Source organism: Vipera berus (assembly GCF_964194415.1).
Source record: "Vipera berus genome assembly, chromosome: 1".
NCBI classification, from domain to species: Eukaryota; Metazoa; Chordata; class Lepidosauria; order Squamata; family Viperidae; genus Vipera; species Vipera berus.
The window spans coordinates 9,929,816-9,950,884 of record NC_138202.1 but is presented as its reverse complement, the minus strand read 5'-3'; the positions used below and the strand labels follow the sequence as shown (position 1 = coordinate 9,950,884).

At 44.7% G+C, this 21,069-nt stretch overlaps 1 protein-coding gene across 1 annotated transcript in view; it reads right to left on the bottom strand.

Annotated features, from left to right (window-relative positions):
• Nucleotides 1-21,069, bottom strand: part of LOC308659920 (calcium/calmodulin-dependent protein kinase type IV-like) — a gene marked incomplete at its 3' end in the record, with an annotated part of 68,059 nt that overhangs the window by 38,679 nt on the left and 8,311 nt on the right. The window contains exon 3 of the mRNA XM_081314049.1: nt 9,766-9,844. Within this exon, the coding sequence (XP_081170175.1) occupies nt 9,766-9,844 (79 nt within the window). The remainder of the gene's footprint in view (nt 1-9,765; nt 9,845-21,069) is intronic.

Here is a 21,069-nt window from a genome sequence, read left to right as displayed (position 1 = left end):
GCACACTGCTTCCAGAAGTCCATTCTAGGCCTCAGAGGTCCACCAGAAGTACGTGGCTGTCACTTCCAAAAGTCCATTCTAGGCCTGGGAGGCCTGGAGGAGGCCTCCCAGGCCTAGAACAGCCCACAGGAAGTGCCTGGATGTCACTTCCAGAAGTCCATTCTAGGCCTCAGAGGCCCAGTCCTGCATCCACGCAGAGAACTGGTTGTTCAGGTATTTGAATCCCACCAGTGGGTCTATGCATGCCTGGATTTCAGATGCTGAGGTTCAACCAGGCACGGAGCTGGGGTCTTTCTTTGCATCGAATGAATGAATGTCCCAGGATAATGTTGCAGGATCCGATCTCGGTCGGTCACTGGGACCGGAGGGTTTTTTTTTTCTTCCGAGTTTTCGGACTTGCGCTAAACCCATCTTCAGGGAACTTCTCTCTAACGGAAGGCATGCTTTGGCTTATTTTATGCACAGTGTTTGTGTGGTGCTTGGTTTTGTGTGGCTTTTTATTTGTTGGTTGGGGTATCGATGGTCGGCTATTAAGTCGTTGGCTCTTGTTTTGTCGCAAAGGTGCTTTTTCAACAGGCAACTGGACTTTTTTGTTTTTCTTTGAAGTCGTTTCCCTTCTCATCCAAGAAGCTTCTTCAGCTTCAAAGAAAAAAAAAGAAGAAAGCCCAGTTGCCTCTTGAAAAAACACGTAGACCTTGGCTCTTGTTTTCTTGTGCTGCCAAGTCCTCAGCTCCTACGGTAAGTACCTGATAAGAAATTTCTCTGCATCCTTCCATGGAGTTCTCAAGAGGGATTTTGAGCTTCGTGCCTGCTTGGATTTCGGCTGCTGAGATCCAAGCAGGCATGGATTGGCAGGGACCACTTTCAGCTAGAGAAGGAGTCCTTGGACCATCAGCTTGCTGGCTTCCCCACTGACTTTTTGGGGAAGCCAGCAGAGAAGATTGCAAATGGTGAGTGATCAGGTGATTGCTAGGTGCTTGGCAATTGGTTGTAAGTGTGAACAAGTTGTATGACACCCTGATAGTGATCATGTAACTGCAGGTGGTGTGTGTGTGCAAAAACTCTGCAAAAATCAGAAGCGCTTTAATACAGCACCCTTTCCAAGGCCGTCGTAATTTAAAACAGTCATTAAGTGATCAGTTGTTAAATGAGGACCATCTGTAATAACAGAATCTTGGAAGCCTGGCAGAATTTCCCCTTCCTTCCCTCTTCTGCAAGGTTAAGATAGAGTCACTTTAAATTTGTTTCTAACGTTCTATTTCTGTCCTGGGATTAAATCATGTATCATTATCGTGTACATTTTCCAAGGTCACATCTGTGATTCTCTGTACTATATTTCCATTATTTGTAATTTAACAAGATACGGAGAACTCCAGATTTTGGAAGCCAAGAGGTTGGCTGAGTCACCTGCAAACATTGGAAGAAAAAAATATATCTAAAAATGATTTGCAGAATGGATCGCTGGCTTATCAACATGTAAATTAAGCTATTCTTTCCACTAAGAGGTCAAGAAAGAAGATTTTTGAGCAATATAAACAACATTCTGCCAATTATTCTGTTTCGAATATAATCTGCCAGGCCCTTTTAATCTTTTTTTTTAAAGATTTGTTTGTTTTCAAAACAACATGAAACCAGAGTATTCTGTGGAACTTACACAGAGGCTGGGGGTATTGTAGTGTGTGGGTGTGTATGAGTCAAAATGATGGGGTTGTGATTGTGTGGTCATGAATTCCATCTTGACCTTTCCCACCCCTTGCCTGCATGTATGCCTCTGCAGCCACCATGTTCGCAAACTCATCTGTAGGCTTGCAATGAGTTACCACTAAGATGCTGACGATATACAATTATAGAATTGTATATTTGTATATAGAGTGATCCTCAACTTACAACCAAAATTAAGGTCAGAATTTCCATTGCTAAGCGAGGCAGTTGTTAAGTGAAGCATGCCTGATTTCGTGCTCTTTCTTGCAATGGTTGTTAAAGTGAATCACTCCAACTATTAAATGAACCAGGTGGTCATTAAGGAATCCTGGCCTGGCTTGGCTGGCTGGCTGGGAAGGTTGCAAATGGTGATCACATGACCCCAGAACACTGCAACCATCGTAAATCATGCCTGTTACCAAGTGTCCAAATTTTGATCACATGATTGCTGTGGAGGTCATAAGTGTGAGGACTGATTATAGGTCTTTTTTCCCCCTAGTGATGTTGTAATTTCAAACGATCACTAAACTAACGGTTGTAAGTAGAGGACCATCTGTACTTTTGCCTGGTGCTGGTTTTGTGTCTTTTGTCTTTTTCTTTATTTTTTAAATGGTTTAACAATTCCAATCTGCTAGGAGTCCCTGAGAATTGGGTATATATACACTTAATAAATTATTATTACTGTATTATGAATGATTACCCAAGGTCATACAGGCAATCCTTGACTTACAACGTTCGTTCAATGATCATTTGAAGCTATAATGGCACTGAAAAAAGTGACTTAGGAACAGGCCTCACACTTAGGACCGTTGCAGGATCCCCATGATAATGTGATCAAAATTTAGGTGCTTGGCAATCCGCATGTATTTATGTTGGTTGCAGTTTTCTGGGATCACATGATCACCATTTGAGATCTTCCCAGCTGCTTCCAACAACCAAATTCAATGGGCAAGCCAGATTTGCTTAATGGCCATGTGATTCACTTAACTACAGTGGCAAAAAGGTCATAAAATCAGCACGACTCACTTAACAATCACTTTGTTAGTAATGGAAATTATGGTCCTAATTGTGGTCATAAGTCAGGGACTATCTGTAGTCCCTAAAAAGAGCAGTTCTGTGTCTTGGGAAGGGAGGTCTCCTAGATTCACAGCTTCTGCTGGATCAGCAGGTAGAGCCAGTGGTAGGATTCAAATACCTGAGCAACTGGTTTTCCGCGTGGATGCAGGCCTGGGCTCTGACTTCTGGAAGTGACATCCACGTACTTCCTGTGGGCTGTTCTAGGCCTGGGAGGCCTCCTCAAGGCCCCCCCAGGCCTCAAACGGACTTCCAGAAGCAGCGTGCGTTCAGCCGGTTCTCCGAACTCAACAAAATTTAGCTACCGGTTCTACCGAACCGGTGCAAACCGGCTGAATCCCACCACTGGGTAGAGGGAACCAGCTGAATCCCACCACCGGGTAGAGGGCATTGATGCACCTTGGCTGACCCTTCCTAGATCTAGAAGCCCTAGCAATAATGGCTCCTGCTTTGATCTAGACGTGTCTTGACTACTCCAGTGCACTCTTTGTGGGGCTGCCATTGAAGATTACTACAAGACTGTCAAAACCATCTTACTGAGATAGACTTCTGAAGAGCAGGTGAGATTACAGATAGTCCTCAATTTACAACCACAATTGAGCCCAAAATTTTTGTTGCTAAGTGAGGCATTTGTTAAGTGAGTTTTGCCCCATTTTACGACTTTCTTGCCACAGTTGTTAAGTGAATCACTGCAGTTGTGAACTTAGGTACACAGCTGTTAAGTTAATCTGACTTTCCCATTGACTTTTCTGGTCAGGTTACAAAGATGATCACATGACCCTGGGACACTGGACCCGTCATAAATAGGAAAAGTGGTGATATCTCAGGGGCTGCCCCAAAGAAGAGGGAGTCAAGCTATTCTCCAAAGCACCTGACGGCAGGACAATAAAGCAACGGATGGAAACTAATCAAGGAGAAAAGCAACCTAGAACTAAGGAGAAACTTCCTGACTGAGAACTATTAACCAGTGGAACAACCTGCCTCCAGAAGCGGTGAATGCTCCAACACTACAAGTTTTTAAGAAGAGACTGGACAGCCATCTGTCTGAAATAGTGTAGGTAGGGTTTCCTGCCTGAGCAGGGGGTTGGACTAGATGACCTCCAAGGTCCCTTCCATCATCATCATCATTTCACTTTTTCCAGTACTGTTGTAATTTTGGTCACTAAATTTATTTATTTATTTATTTATTTTAATTCCATTTATATCCCGCCCTTCTCCGAAGACTCAGGGCGGCTTACAAGCTTAGCAGTAGCCTTCATTCTATGTATATGCCTGCTTATTAGGGCTTTCGCCCCCCCCCAAGCAGCGTTATTACAAAGTCAGCTTATTGCCCCCAACAATCTGGGTCCTCATTTTACCTACCTCGGAAGGATGGAAGGCTGAGTCAACCTTGAGCCTGGTGGGATGCGAACCTGCACTAATTGCAGGCAGCTGGTGTTACTTAAGGAGGCATTAGCCCACTGCTCCACCAAGGCTCTTAATGAACTGTTGATTCTAAAATGCACCTTAAAAATTCACTTTGACCTATCCATGGACTAGGGCTCAGATTTATTTTTTAATCATAAGCTTTAAAGGATGATGTAAATGTTTACGGTTTCCCGTCTCTTGCTGAACACATTTCTGGGAGATAGGTAATTGCCCTATCTGGAAATTGTTAACAGTTTGAGTATGATGCAATTTTCAAGCAAAAAGTTATTAGTAGATTGGAGAAAGGAACAGTTCTGCTGCTGTCATTAAGTTAAATGAAAATTAAATTTCCTTGTGATTTTTGATTGATTTTGTAGCTCAGTTTATCTGCTGATGGGTTTATCCAGGAGAATACAGTCATAGAAATTCAGTCTTTAGTACAGTGTTTCTCAACTTTGGCAGATGTGAAGCCTTCAACTCCCAGAATTCTCCAGCCAGCTGCCTGGGAAATTCTGGGAGTTGAAGTCCACACATTTGAAAATTGCCAAGGCTGAGAAACACTGAGCTAGTATCTCTGCTTTAAAAATGATTCAGGCAGCCAGACAGAGGAGCAGAACCTTTTATTAGAAAATACTGGGGGAGCAATCAGAATCCCATGGGTGTGGAATCATGACAGACAAGATGGCGGATGCAGCATTGCAATCCAAGCCTAGCCCATGAAAGGGGCAGGACTTGGATTATGGTATCACATCCACTGTTTTGCCTGTTCTGGGCCACACAAAAGGGTGGTGCTTTTTTGGCCCTTTCTATCTACAGATGTTGCTGAAGAGTTACTTGTTGTTGTTGTTAGCTGCGAAGTCGTGTCCGACCCATCGCGACCCCATGAACGACGTTTCTCCAGGCCTTCCTGTCCTCTACCATCTTCTGGAGTCCATTTGAGCTCACACTTACTGCTTTAGTGACTCCATCCAGCCACCTCATTCTCTGTCGTCCCTTTCTTCTCTTGCCCTCAATCTTTCCCAGCATTAGGCTCTTCTCCAGTGAGTCCTTCCTTCTCATTAGGTGGCCAAAGTATTTGAGTTTTAGCTTCAGGATCTGGCCTTCTAAAGAGCAGTCAGGGTTGATCTCTAGGACTGACCGGTTTGATCGCCTTGCAGTCCAAGGGACTTGCAGGAGTCTTCTCCAGCACCAGAGTTCAAAGGCCTCAATTCTTTGGTGCTCGGCCTTTTTTATGGTCCAGCTTTCACTGCCATACATTGCAACTGGGAAGACCATAGCCTTGACTATACGCACTTTTGTTGACAGGGTGATGTCTCTGCTTTTTACTGTGCTGTCTAGATTTGCCATGGTTTTCCTCCCGAGGAGCAAGCGTCTTTTAATTTCATGGCTACAGTCCCCATCTGCAGTGATCTTGGAGCCCAGGAAAATAAAATCTGTCACTACCTCCATTTCTTCCCCATCTATTTGCCAGGAATTGAGAGGGCCAGATGCCATGATCTTGGTTTTCTTAATGTTAAGTTTCAACCCAACCTTTGCACTCTCCTTCACCCACAACAAGAGGCTCTTCACTTTCTGCCATTAGAGTGGTATCATCTGCATATCTTAGGTTGTTGATATTTCTCCCGGGAATCTTAATTCCAACTTTTGATTCATCTAACCCTGCCTTTCTCATGATGTGCTCTGCATATAAGTTAAATAGGCAGGGTGACAGTATATAACCTTTTTTTAAAATTCCATTTATATCCCGCCCTTCTCCAAAGACTCAGGGCGGCTTACAAGCTTAACAGTAGCCTTCATTCTATGTATATGCCTGCTTAATAGGGCTTTCACACACCCCCAAGCGGCATTATTACAAAGTCAGCTTAATTGCCCCCAACAATCTGGGTCCTCATTTTACCTACCTCGGAAGGATGGAAGGCTGAGTCAACCTTGAGCCTGGTGGGATGCGAACCTGCACTAATTGCAGGCAGCTGGTGTTACTTAAGGAGGCATTAGCCCACTGCTCCACCAAGGCACCTTGCCGGACTCCTTTCCCAATTTTGAACCAATCAGTGGTTCTGTGTCCAATTCTCACTGTTGCTTCTTGACCCGCATATAGGTTTCTCAAGAGACAAATAAGATGGTCTGGTACTCCCATCTCTTTAAGAACTTGCCACAGTTTGTTGTGATCCACACAATCAACGGCTTTAGCATAGTCAATGAAGCAGAAGTAGATGTTTTTCTGGAACTCTCTAGCTTTCTCCATGATCCAGTGTATGTTGGCAATTTGATCTCTAGTTCCTCTGCCTCTTCGAAATCCTGCCTGTACTTCTGGTAGTTCTCGATCCACACGTAGTCCTTAATTTGTGACTGGCTATTTTACGAGTATGGCCTCGGAACAGGAGTTCCACAGTTTGCAAAGCATTTCTGGCCATTTTAAAATGTCACACACCCTTCTGCAATAATGAGAGCACATTTTGGGCACTTGGCAACTGGCTTTCCTTTGTGACCCAGTGTTGTGATTCTGTGTCAGCCTGTGATCCTGGCAGCTGGGTCCAGGGAATCAGAGGAGGAGGAGGAGGGGCCTGGGGAGCCATCAGAGGAGGAGGAAGGCTCTGATGAGCTACACGCTACAGGACTTACAAAGTGAGGAAGAACCTGGCCCCTCAACTCGTGATCAAGCTGACAGCCACCTGTGCTGGGAGGCTGAGTCGGACTCGGAGGAAGCATAGATGGAAGACCTCAGAGACACTCGTAAATGCAGACAGGTCACACGAGTAGGTCAGAGGGAGGCAATGGGGCAAATCCAGGGGAGAAGGAGAAAGCAGTGAGAAGCCACGCCTTGGAGGGTGCATAACAAAAAAGGAATGTGTGGGCAGGGCTGGTTGCTGGAGGCAACCGTTTGCAAAGAACTTCAGTGTCAAGAGATCATGGTCTGTTTATTTTGCCTGTGAGTTATTTCCTGTTTGACTTGTGTTCCATTTTGCTTTTGAACAAGGTCTCCGTTGGAAAAGTGTTTTGTTGCTTTTGTTTTTCTGGGACAATTATCAAATAAAATAAAGGGTTTATTTTTCCAGTCTACTGTTAAAAGAAGGGTTGTCTTTGTGAAGTAACAAGGACGTACGTAGGCTGGGAGAGAACACCCAGTTGCAATGTCCCTCAGATCACAGTTTGTGACTTCCTTGTTGGTTTCTGGCAAAAAACGGACCAAGAACCCCTCATTTCAATCCTGAGCTACAAATATTCTCCTTTTTCAGTAAGTATTGGTTCATTTAATGACCACAGTGAAAAATGGCAAAAAAATGGATCTGGTCATGTGGTTGCCTCAACGTATGACTGCAATGACTTACAAATGGATTTCTGATCCCAACTGTGGTCATAAGTTAAGGACTACCTGTATTGCCATGCAGTGTAAACTGCTCTAAAGTTAATCTGGAGCAAGTTGCCACTGTTTTTACAATGGTATATCAATTTCTTGGTAGACTGGTTGTCCCCCACTGCAGAAAATCATCCATGTTCCTCTGTATTCATATTCTCCCCTAGGCTATTTTGTAAGGAACACGGAAAAACACGAGAGAGTCAGTTTGGCCTAGTGGTTAAGGCACAGTCTAGAAGTCAGGAGTCTGGGAATTCTAGTCCTGCCTTAGGCATGAAAGCTAGCTGGCTAACTTTGGGCCAATCATCAGGAAACAGTGAGTTCTAGTTTCATCTCAGGCATGAAAGCCAGCTGGCTGACTTTGGGCCAATCATCTGGAAACAGTGAGTTCTAGTTCCACCTTAGGCATGAAAGCCAGCTCGTTGACTTGGGCCAATCACCAGGAGCTGTGAATTCTAGTTTCATCTCAGGTATGAAAGCCAGCTGGCTGACTTTGGGCCAATCATCAGGAAACAGTGAGTTCTAGTTCCACCTTAGGCATGAAAGCAGGCTAGGTGACGGCCAATCACCAGGAGATGTGAATTCTACTTTCATCTCAGGCGTGAAAGCCAGCTGGCTGACTTTGGGCCAATCATCAGGAAACAGTGAGTTCGAGTTCCACCTTAGGCATGAAAGCTGGCTAGGTGACTTGGGCCAATCACCAGGAGCTGTGAATTCTAGTTTCATCTCAGGCGTGAAAGCCAGCTGGCTGACTTTGGGCCAATCATCAGGAAACAGTGAGTTCGAGTTCCACCTTAGGCATGAAAGCCGGCTAGGTGACTTGGGCCAATCACCAGGAGCTGTGAATTCTAGTTTCATCTCAGGCATGAAAGCCATCTGGCTGACTTTGGGACAATCATCTGGAAACAGTGAGTTCGAGTTCCACCTTAGGCATGAAAGCCAGCTCGTTGACTTGGGCCAATCACCAGTAGCTGTGAATTCTAGTTTCATCTCAGGCATGAAAGCCAGCTGGCTGACTTTGGGACAATCATCTGGAAACAGTGAGTTCGAGTTCCACCTTAGGCATGAAAGCCAGCTCGTTGACTTGGGCCAATTACCAGGAGCTGTGAATTCTAGTTTCATCTCAGGCATGAAAGCCAGCTGGCTGACTTTGGGCCAATCATCAGGAAACAGTGAGTTCTAGTTCCACTTTAGGCATGAAAGCAGGCTAGGTGACGGCCAATCACCAGGAGCTGTGAATTCTAGTTTCATCTCAGGCGTGAAAGCCAGCTGGCTGACTTTGGGCCAATCATCAGGAAACAGTGAGTTCGAGTTCCACCTTAGGCATGAAAGCCGGCTAGGTGACTTGGGCCAATCACCAGGAGCTGTGAATTCTAGTTTCATCTCAGGCATGAAAGCCAGCTGGCTGACTTTGGGCCAATCATCAAGAAACAGTGAGTTCGAGTTCCACCTTAGGCATGAAAGCCAGCTCGTTGACTTGGGCCAATCACCAGGAGCTGTGAATTCTAGTTTCATCTCAGGCATGAAAGCCAGCTGGCTGACTTTGGGCCAATCATCAGGAAACAGTGAGTTCTAGTTCCACTTTAGGCATGAAAGCAGGCTAGGTGACGGCCAATCACCAGGAGCTGTGAATTCTAGTTTCATTTCAGGCATGAAAGCCAGCTGGCTGACTTTGGGCCAATCATCAGAAAACAGTGAGTTCTAGTCTGCCTTTGGCATGAAAGTGGCTGGGGGATGTTGGCCCCCCCAAAGCCTCTCAGCCCAATCCACCCCATTTTTTTTTAATCCCATTTATATCCCGCCCTTCTCTGAAGACTCAGGGCGGCTTACAATTTAAGCACAAATCAAATGTGCTTAGCAATAGCCTTCATTCTATGTATATGCCTGCTTATTAGGGCTTTCGCCCCCCCCCAAGCAGCCCTTATTACAAAGTCAGCTTATTGCCCCCAACAATCTGGGTCCTCACATATGGATGTGATTGTGGGAAAATAAGAGCACCCTTTACACCAGGCATGTCAAACCCGCGACGTCATTTGATGTCGCACGATGTATCGTGACTTTTTCGCCATTGCTGGCAATGGGGAGAGCGCGGTTTCGTCGTGATGCATCCGGCCCGAGGGCCAGCAGATTGGCATGCCTGCTTTACACTGTCTTGTCTTAGTACAAATTAAGGCAGGATACAAAGCTAGTAAAAAAAAGTGTGATGGAAGGAAGAGTTTTACACTTACCGTTTTCTTCAATATTTTGGCAGCATACTGGACCTGCGATCCTTTCTCTTCACAACTGTAAACCACAGAGGTGGCCCCCCTAAAACAGACAAGGATCAGAAGTATTGTCCCCAAAACCAAGACTGGAATCACACACACAAATGGACACACAAAACATATGACTGATTAATATTAATCTATAAACCCCCCCCACACACAGACAAATAAAGGAAATTATAGATCCATCATAACTGTGCATTTTCAATATCTGGATTTGGTGTGCACAACCTCTGTCTGGAGATAAAGTCTTTTTCTGGGTCCTTCCTGCTGCTATGTTGGATCTTCTAACCATTCTTCAATCAGAAGAAAAGGTTTCTCCCTCAGCCCTGAATCAACCCTTAAGCAAAATCAGGATGACCACAGGGCACCAAGGAAAGGGTGCCCTTCAAAGACTCTGGAAAGGGTGCAGAAAAGAGCAAAAAAAAAAAAAAAGATTAGGGTCTGGAGGCTAAAACATATGAAGAACGTTTGCAGGAATTGGGTATGTCTAGTTTAATGAAACCCCTTCGTGGATTATTGCCTTGTTGTGGTGAAGGGGCTTGCGTAATTCAATGAAGCTATGAGCTATGCCGTGCAGGGCCACCCAAGACGGACAGGTCATAGCAGAGAGTTCTGACAAAATGTGATCCACTGGAGAAGGAAATGGCAACCCACTCCAGTATCTTTGCCATGAAAACCCTATGGACAGTACCAAAAGGCAAAACGATATGACGCTGGAAGATGAGCCCCTCAGGTCAGAAGGCGTCCAATATGCTACTGGGGAAGAGCAGAGGGCTAGTACTAGTAGCGCCAGAAGGAATGAAGCGACTGGGCCAAAGCCGAAAGGACGCTCAGCTGTGGATGTGTCTGGTGGTGAAAGGAAAGTCCGATGCTGTAAAAAATTTTTCTCCATAGGAACCTGGAATGTAAGATCCATGAATCAAGGAAAGCTGGACGTGGTCAAACAAGAGATGACAAGACTGAACATCGACATCTTAGGTATCAGTGAACTAAAATGGACAGGAATGGGTGAATTTAATTCAGATGACCATCAGGTATACTACTGCGGGCAAGAATCCCTCAGAAGAAATGGAGCCTTCATAGTCAATAAAAGAGTAGGAAAAGCAATACTGGGATATTATCCCCAAAAAGACAGAATGATCTCAGTTCGAATCCAAGGCAAACCATTCAATATCACAGTAGTCCAGGTCTATGCCCCAACCACTGGTGCTGAAGAGGATGAAATTGACCAGTTCTATGAAGCCCTACAGCACCTTATAGAACTAACACCAAAAAATGATGTCCTTATCATCATGGGGGATTGGAATGCTAAAGTAGGAAGCCAAAAGATAACCAGAATAACAGGCAAGTTTGGCCTTGGAGTACAAAATGAAGCAGGGCACAGGCTGATAGAATTTTGTCAAGAGAATACGATGGTCATAGCAAACACTCTTTTCCAACAACCCAAGAGACGGCTCTACACATGGACATCACAGAAATCAGATTGACTATGTGCTCTGCAGCCAAAGATGGAGACGCTCTATACAGTCAGTAAAAACAAGACCAGGAGCTGACTTGCAGCCATTTTGAAATGGTATGGGGTTTCCTGCCTGAGCAGGGGGTTGGACTAGATGACCTCCAAGGCCCCTTCCGACATCATCATCATCATCATCATAATCATCATCATCATTATTATTATTATATAAAACTTTTATTCATAAAATATGAAACTCAGTCAACTGAACATTCAAATTGACTGGCACTAATGGTTGACACGGGTTGCTGCCAGCATCCTAGGTATCAACCAGGTATCTCCTTAAAATGTAAGATGTTCCGAGTAGCGCAGTTTTTTGTAGCTTTGCTGGAGTTATTGCAGGAAGCTGCAATTTCTTGATGTATTTTGCAAAGTTTTTGGACCTAGTTCCCAGTGCCCCGATGATAATGGGTATCACTGTTACACGTTTCATCCATAATCGCGCAGTTTCGATGGCCAGGTTGCGGTATTTCGTAATTTTTTCCAGTTCTTTTTCTTCGACTCTGGCATCTCCTGGTACAGTGATATCAATCAATCGGTTCTCTAAAATTGTGGTATCTGGCGTTTTGTGTTCCAAATGGCAATCTGTCTGTATTCGGAAGTCCCACAAGATCTTCACCCTCTCATTCTCGACTTTTTCCACCCTACGTTCCCACGCTTTTTGGACAGAGGCAAGTTGTATTTTTTACACAATGCCCAGTGGATTAGTTTAGCAACTTGATCATGTCTAGCTTTGTAATCAGTTTGCGTAATTATTATTATTGTTGCTGTTATTATCAACTGTAGCAAAGAAGGGCGTAATATGGGACAAAATTCACTTAATAGATGTCTTGCATAGCAATAGAAATGTTGGGCTCAATTGTGGTCATACGTCGAGGACTCCCTGTATCTCAGTCCACAGAAGGATGGGTGTGGGAAGACTCTTGGAATGGACTCTCCTTGTTTTCCAGAGAATAAAAGGAAATGTAGCAAGGAATACATTCAGACTTGGAAAAATTCTGTTAATACAGAGTTCCCCAACCTTTCTGGGTTGGCAGCCCAGAAAGGGGGGTGGGTGGGGGAAAGAGAGGATGATTTTGTGGGAGGGGCAGCCGAGGGACGCCCTGAGCGCCTGTGATGCTCACTCGAGTGAGGCTGTGCGTGTGCGCACACCAGCCGGGCACTCACACAACCCGGTTGGGAATAGGCCGGGGACTGGTAGTGGGCCATGGCCCACAGGTTGGGGACCCCTGTTGTTAATATAACCTTAGAATGACCCAGAGCTGTGTTTCTCGTGGCAGTGGTCTCCGGCACCAAACAGCCACTTTCCAACCACATCCAGAAAAATTTGTAACAAACATTGGAATTCTCAAGGCCATGTTTGGTATTTCCTGGAAGGAAAAAGCAATCCCTGCTGCGTTACTGATCCCAGAGAAGCATTTGCATGTATGCCCGGCCATCCTGTTTAGGGTGACCCGTTCCCTTTTAAATCAGGGGATGGGGTAAGATCCCTTGCAGGTACGGGCTGAGGAGTTTAGTCAGCATCTGCTGGACAAAATCGCTCAGATTCGGACCGGTCTGGACTCTGACTGGGCAGTATCTGACTAGGGGGAAACGACGGGTCTGGCTGATATTATTTGGGAGGAGTTTGACCCTGTGACGCCGGATGAAGTGGACAGGATCATGGGTAGATTGAGTGCCGCCATGTGTTTGTTGGACCCATGTCCCTCCTGGCTGGTTTATGCAGCTCGGGAGGTCACACAAGGCTGGTTCCAGGCAGTGATTAATGCTTCTCTGAGTGAGGGGTGCTTCCCTGCCGCCTTGAAGGAGGCAGTGGTGAGGCCCCTCCTCAAGAAACCTGCCTTGGACCCAGCCATTTTGAATAACTTTCATCCTGTCTCCAACCTTCGTTTTCTTACGAAGGTTGTTGAGAGTGTGGTGGCACGGCAATTCCCGTTGATCCTGGAGGAAACTGAGTATCTGGATCCATACCAATCGGGTTTCAGGCCCGGGTACAGCATGGAGACAGCATTGGTCGTGCTGGTGGATGATCTCTGGCGGGCTCGGGATAGGGGTTATTCCTCTGTCCTAGTCCTATTAGACCTCTCAGCGGCTTTTGATACCATTGACCATGGTATCCTGCTGCGATGTCTCCGGGGGTTGGGAGTGGGAGGCACTGTTTTACAGTGGTTCTCCTCCTACCTCTTGGGCCGTTCGCAGATGGTGTTGGCAGGAGGACAGAGGTCAACCCCAAGGCCCCTTGATTGTGGGGTGCCCCAGGGGTCGGTCCTCTCTCCCCTCCTGTTCAACATCTATATGAAGCCACTGGGCGAGATCATCCGTGGCTTCAGGGTGAGGTATCATCAATATGCTGATGATACCCAGCTTTTCATCTCCACCCCGAACCAACCCAGTGATGCCCTCGACGTGATGTCCCGGTGCCTGGAAGCGGTACGAATCTGGATGGGGAAGTACAGGCTCCAGCTCAACCCGGCCAAGACCGAATGGCTTTATGTATCGGCATCTCGTGTAGTCCAAGATCTTCCATCTTTGGTTATGGGGGGAGAGGTGTTGCCTCCCGTTGATAGGGCGCGCAACTTAGGTGTCCTCCTGGATGCACGACTCAGTTTAGAAGACCACGTTGGAGTCGTGGCCAGGGGGGCATTTGCACAGGTTCGCCTGATGCGCCAGTTGTGACCCTATCTGGACCGAGATGCTTTACGTACGGTCACTCATGCGCTCGTCACCTCCTGTGTAGATTACCACAATGCTCTCTACATGGGGCTGCCCTTGAAGACCACCTGGAGGCTTCAGCTGGTGCAGAATGCGGCCACGCGGGTTGTGATGGGAGCATCCCGATACTCCTATATTACATTCCTCCTGCGCGAGCTGCATTGGTTACCGGTTGCCCTCCGGGTGAGATTCAAGGCGCTGGTCCTTACCTATAAAGCCCTACATGGCTTAGGCCCGGGTTATTTGCAGGACCGTCTGCTGCCAGGAACGATTTCCCATCACCCTGTGCGCTCGCACAGAGAGGGCCTCCTCAGGGTGCCATCAGCCAGACAATTTCGGCTGGTGACCCGCAAGGGGAGGGCCTTCTCTGTTGGGGCACCTACTTTGTGGAATCAGCTTCCCCGGGAGCTCCGGATGGCCCCAGACCTTCGGTCCTTTCGTCGTGACCTTAAGACATATCTTTTCCAACAGGCCGACCTGGACTGATGATAATGGGGTTTTAATTATGATTTTAAATTTTTTTATTGGTTTTAGTGGGACTTCGACATAATTTAATTCCTTTTTAATATTTGTATTTATTGTATTTTATTGTTGTTAGCCGCCCTGAGTCCTTCGGGAGATAGGGCAGCATACAAGTCTCATTATAAGTAAATAAATAAATGCAGGTATCCTTAGGGTGCCATAGTTATGGGTGAGAAATATTGGTTGCAAAGTTGGCATTTCTGGATGTAATACAGATCTTTTGGACTTATTTTTGTTTCTTTGCATGTTTGATATTTTTAAAAAGGCATATGCTACTGACTACACTTATGCACATATGTAACATCTTTTGAAAGACTGTGACTAAACAAAATTTTAATGTTCAGATAATACCACCAGAAATTATTTTAGCCTTTTTAATAAATGTTGTTATTGATGTTAAGCTCACCATGGAAAATATCATATATTGTTATGTATATACTACGTTAATTATTTAAAGACTGAAGTGCAACATAACTAGATTCTAAATTATCTATTTTTCAAAACACACAACAGTCCAAAGAGTAAAAGTAAAGTCCAAATTAAGAATATTTCATTCTTAAGAATTGTTTAATTTAAAATGGTTCAGTGGTTATAGATTCAAAATAGTTTTCAAGGGTGTACAAAAGATACTATTTTTTTCCTAGCATCAGCTAAATTAGACATATTACATTGAGAAAAATGTATCTCATTTCTTTCCTGTTACCTTTATTGATTCATTGCAGAGATGTTAACGTAGGAAATAAGATTATTTTGTTATCTAATTTTACCTTCCAAAAGACAGAAGCAGATGAAAAATGTGAGGTTCTTTCCTGTTGACTTTTTTGAATTAGCTGTTTTAGATTCTAAAAGTTTAGTTCCCAAAAGAAGTAACTTTGTAAATAATTTTAATGTGCTCCTTTAGTGCAGGGTTGGCAACCTTGGCTCTTTTATGACTCAAGGACTTCAACTCCCAGAATTCCTGTGCCAGCACAGCTCAGCTTGGAAACCTCTCTCTTTCCCCTCAGCGTGGCTGGCTCAGGATTTCTGGGAGTTGAAGTCCACGAGTCATAAAAAAGAGCCAAGATTGCCTACTCCTAAAGCCAATAGAGGGAGGTTTTTTTTTGCAAAAAAAAAGGTGCTGGAACACAGTTCTGAGCATTCTATGAGAAAAAAAGCCCTAGAGTTAGTACAATATTCACTATTGTGAATATCTCAAAGGGCTAACGCAGGGGTAGGCAACCTTGGCTCTTTTATGACTCGTGGACTTCAACTCCCAGAATTCCTGAGCCAGCATGGCTCAGCTTGGAAACCTCTCCCTTTCCCCTCAGCATGGCTGGCTCAGGAATTCTGGGAGTTGAAGTCCCCGAGTCATAAAAGAGCCAAGGTTGCCTAACCCTAGGCTAACGTTAACCTTTCAAGTCTGAAAGCGTTCCCCCCCCCGTCCTTTTACTCTCCGCAAAACGTGGGGAGTGTCCATTCCTTTCGCAAAGCAGAAGGGGAGGTAAGAGAAATGGTCACTAATCCCTTTCTAATCTCCTGTTGCAGGGAGATGCTGACAAGATGAGGTCCAAAAAGGCAAGATGGCAACCATTACAGTGAAATCAGAATGTCACCTGTTGTTGTTGTTTTTTTACATGCCCTAATATACTTTTTGATACAGGTGATCCTCGACTTACAACGCCCAGCTGAGCCCAAAATTTCGACTGCTAAGCAAGACAGTTGTGAGGTGAGTTTTGTCCCATTTTACAATCTTTCTTTCCACTGTTGTTAACTGAATCACTGCAACTGTTGCCGTGGGAATGCTGCAACGGTTGTAAGTTGAAAAGCAGTCATAAATCACATTTTTCCGGTGGCCGTTGTAGCTTCAAACAGTCACTAAGCGAACAGCTTGTAAGTCAAGGACTTTGTGGTATATTGCTTGTTGACAGGAAGCAGATTTGTCACTGGAATTCTTAGAACGCTATTTCTTCTTAATAAATCTTGCTAAGGAGACTCTGAGGGTTTGCCAGGAAAACCAATTACTTTGGGTTTTATGCAGAAGCCGAGTCAAATTTGGGCATTTTAAAGCACTTTTCTGAGATCAAATCCAAACCGCTTCACAGCTTCAGGGCACAGAAGCCACATTAATTGTATACCTAAGTGGTGTTTGCTAGATCCAAAAATCCTGCAGTACAGAATGAAATTCCCCCTCCTCTTTCCCCACAGAAGGATTTTTTCCCTTCTGGCTTCCTTTGGTAAAACTCTTCTAATTAAAATTGAAACGCTCCAGAGCTTTAAACGGTTAGGCTGCTTTTAAGACCAAAGGCACTACTAGAGGGCTGTGACCTCTGTCAAGTACAGCAGTTCCCAGAGAAATAAACCTGGTAAATTTATATCTACACAGACATGATATCCCAGATGGGATATCTAGGATGACCTGATGGAAAAAAAACTCTCAGAGGCCCCAAAATATCTTTTATATACATGGAGCAAAGTTTCCTTTAATGCGTGTCCCAACAGGATACACTACATGAAGCAGTCACAATTCATTTCTGCCCCGTGTAGTGCATTGTTTCTGTACTCCATTTCAATAGAAAATGGTGCAACTTGATTAGTTTTAAAAATTTCCATACGGGGAGTCCTCGATTTACGACCACAACTGAGCCCCAAATTTCTGTTGCTAATTGTTAAGTGAGTTTTGCCCCATTTAACGACCTTTCTTGCTAATAGTTAAGTGAATCATAGCAGTTGTTAAGTTAGTAACGTGTTTGTTAATGACTTTGGCTTCCCCATTGATTTTGCTTGTCAGAAGCTTGAAAAAAGGTGGTCGCAAGATGCTCGGATGCTGCAACCATCATAAATATGAGCTGGCTGCCAAGTGGCTGAATTTTGATCGCGTGACCACGGGGAATGCTGCAATTCTCTCCAAGTGTGAAAACAGCCTTAAGTCACTTTTTTCAGTGCCGTTCATTGTAACTTCTAACGGTCACTCAATGAGTGGTTGTAAGTCAAGGATTACCTGTATTCTTCTCTACTGCATTTCAGTAGAAAATGAGGTAGTTTGGTTAGTTCTTGGTGTAATGTGATTAGTTTTTTTTACTACTCCTCTACACAGCGTAAATTTAATATATACAGTTGTTCCTAACTATGAAACACAATGCTCCTGAAAAGCACGAAAAATATTGCCTTCTGCAAAATCTCCCATTTGAGATTGAATGGAGACAAACTGCTCATATCGATAGTCCTCAATTTACGACCATAATGACCGTTGTAAGTTGTGATGGCCATTAAGCAAGTCAGATAACAGCATCATATTTTAGGACACCCTCACTAGCGCCACGGCCATAGGCACAAAAACAGGATGCTGTGCCACGGGGTGCGAAAACAGGCTGCTGCTACGCTTCAGGGAGTGAAAATGGGATGCCACCATGCCTTGGGGCGCAAAAATGGGCTGCCGCCATGCCACAGAGTGCAAAAACAGGCCGCTGCTACACCACAGGGCACAAAAATGGGTTGCTGCTGCACCGTGAGGCATGGAAATGAGCTACCACTGCACTGCAGGGTGCAAAAATGGGTACCACCATACCACAGGGCACAAAAATGGGCTGCCACCGCACTGCAAGGTGCAAAAATGGCCACCGCCGCACCATGGGGCGCAGAAACAAAGCACTGCGCCACGCAAGAATGGGGCAGAGCTAATGAGTATCACGTGGGTGCTAGCCCCGCCCCATTTGCAGCATGTGCGTGCTTGCGGCCCCGTGTGCACACATGCGCGTGTAGAATGCTTCCCCCTCCCTTTTCCACCAGTCCGCCAACCAACAAAGGTTGGTGACCTCTGACTTATGAGAGTGCTGTAAAGCACTATGAAGCGGTATAGAATAGAACACAGGTAGTCTTCTATTTACAATGGTTCATTTAGTAATTGTTCAAAATTACACCGGCACTGAAAAAGTGACTTATGACCATTTTTCACACTTATGACCCTTGCAGCATCCCCATGGTCACATGATCAAATTTCAGATGCTTGGCAACTGACTCATGGCTATGACGGTTGCAGCGTCCCAGGGTCACGTGATCCGCTTCTGTGACCTTCTAACATGCAAAGTCAATGGGGAAGCTAGATTCACTTTACAACCAGGTTACTAACTGCTGCAGTGATTCACTTAACAACTGCAGTAAGAAAGGTCGTGAAATGGGGCAAAATTCACTTGACAAATATTTCACTTAGCAACAGAGGTTTTGGGCTCAATTGTGATTGCAAGTCAAGGACTACCTGTACTTCATTGGGCCAGGTGTGATCAGACACACAAAGCATTTGTCTCCGGTGCAGAAGCTCTCAGTGTACATGCAAAACAATAGAGTAATAATAATCATAATAATGATACCAATAAGAGGAAGTAGTAGAGAAGATGACAAGGATAACAATAATAATGCTGTAACCATACCATTTGGGTAAATATACTTAAGACATAGGACAGTACTGTGAGAATTAGGTGTGATGACACGAGGGGACAAATTTGTCCCCGTGTCTAGTTATTTTGGCAAGCAATGCCCTGTAGTGGCGTCTCAAGGGGGAGGAATTGAAATAGTTTATGTCCAGGATGTGAAGGGTCTGTAGATATTTTCTCAGCCCTCCTTCTGACCCTTGTAATATACATATTCTCAATGGAAGGCAGGCTGGTTGCAACTGTTTTTTCTGCAGTCTTCATTATCTGTTGAAGTCTCTACCTATCCTGTTTGGTCGCTGTGCCGAACCAGACAGTTATACAGGTACAAATATAAGCCTAAATGCTATTGCTATTGCTATGGTCACTGAAATTACAACTTGTCGCTTCTGCTTCAGAAATAAGATCAGGAAAATTAGAATTCCAATCTCCAGAAGGAGCCCTTCCACGCATCCCTCACTCCGCACAGAATGCCTGTTGCATGAATATACTATGTATGTGTATTTTTACTCTGTTCGAAAGCGTCCCTCAATTCAAGGGTGGCCTTTGGCAATTTAGCGGAGACAAACCTGAGTTTTCCTGGCAAAGGAAAAGGCACTTGGTTCTTGCGTGCAAAGGGGATATTTGCTCAACCAGAATCTTACAGCTTTATTCTGCTGGGTTCCCAAACAACTGATCAGATCGGACTCAGCTCCACTTTCTGAGTTTAGCAACGACTGGGTGCTTGCTGTCACTAACTGGGATTGAAAGCAGGGTATAAATCAAATCTGTAAAAGGTAAAGGTTCCCCCGCACATGTGTGCTAGTCGTTTCTGACTCTAGGGGCCGGTGCTCATCTCCGTTTCAAAGCCAAAGAGCCAGCGCTTGTCCGAGAATGTCTCCGTGGTCATGTGGCCGGCATGACTAGACGCCAAAGGCGCACGGAACGCTGTTACCTTCCCACCGTAGTGGTCCCTATTTTTCTACTTGCATTTTTACGTGCTTTCGAACTGCTAGGTTGGCAGAAGCTGGGACGAGGAACAGGCGCTCACTCTGTTACGCGGCACTCGGGATTCGACCCGCCAAACTGCGGATCTTCTGATCGACAAGCTCAGCGTCCTAACCCACCGAGCCACCGTGTCCCTCTAAAATCAAATCTGTAAAGAATCTCAAATCTTCATCATGGATTTTATATAGCTGCTTATCTCACAGATGGGCCTCTGGGCAGCGTACACACTTAAAACAACAAAAACCAAAAACAATCAAAACAATGAGAACAAAACCATTAAAACCATTAAAAATTATAAATAGGAAACAAAGAAGCAAACAGAGAACTCACAAGAGAGTGTATCTCACCTTCAACACAGCCATCTCACAGGATCCATACAGGTGGACTTTGACTTATGAGAAGGCTGAGCAACCGCACAGCTACAACAGACTTTCCTGAGAGTACTTACAACCCAGTTCCTAGGTTACGACAGCTGCCCTTCTCCTATAGTCACACAACCACATTTCACAATGGTTTTGCTGAAAACAAACGTTTACTTCTCATTTTGGGCAAAAACGGCTCATAGTGAACCATTCATTCTCTTAACACTTGTGGTATTTGCTTAATGATCACTGCAAAAAAGATAGTAAAATAGCCATGATGGGCAGGCTCCATTACAGTCATAAGTCTAGGTCAGGACTACCTGAATTTCCATGGGAACCCCAGGGCCAATAATCAGTGATGTCGTAATTTCAAACATTCACTAAACTAACGGTTGTAAGTAGAGGACCATCTGTACTTTTGCCTGGTGCTGGTTTTGTGTCTTTTGTATTTTTCTTTATTTTATTTTTTTATTGAAAAGTTTTAAAATACATTTTGGAATACAAAAAAACCCCCTCTCCCCGTCCCCTCCCCCCAGCCCTCCCAAACCCTCCCCTCCCCTCCCCCCTCCCCGACTTCCCAGAGCTAAATACAGGGTAGAAAAATACAAACAAACATAATCTAAAATATGCAAACAATAAAATATTAAATTCTATCGCACTTTAACTCTTAATAAAATAACTACAAACTAATTATACATCATATAAATCCACTACTTATTCAAATGCTAAGTGAAACTTTTTAGTCCCATATTTATTCTGAATATAA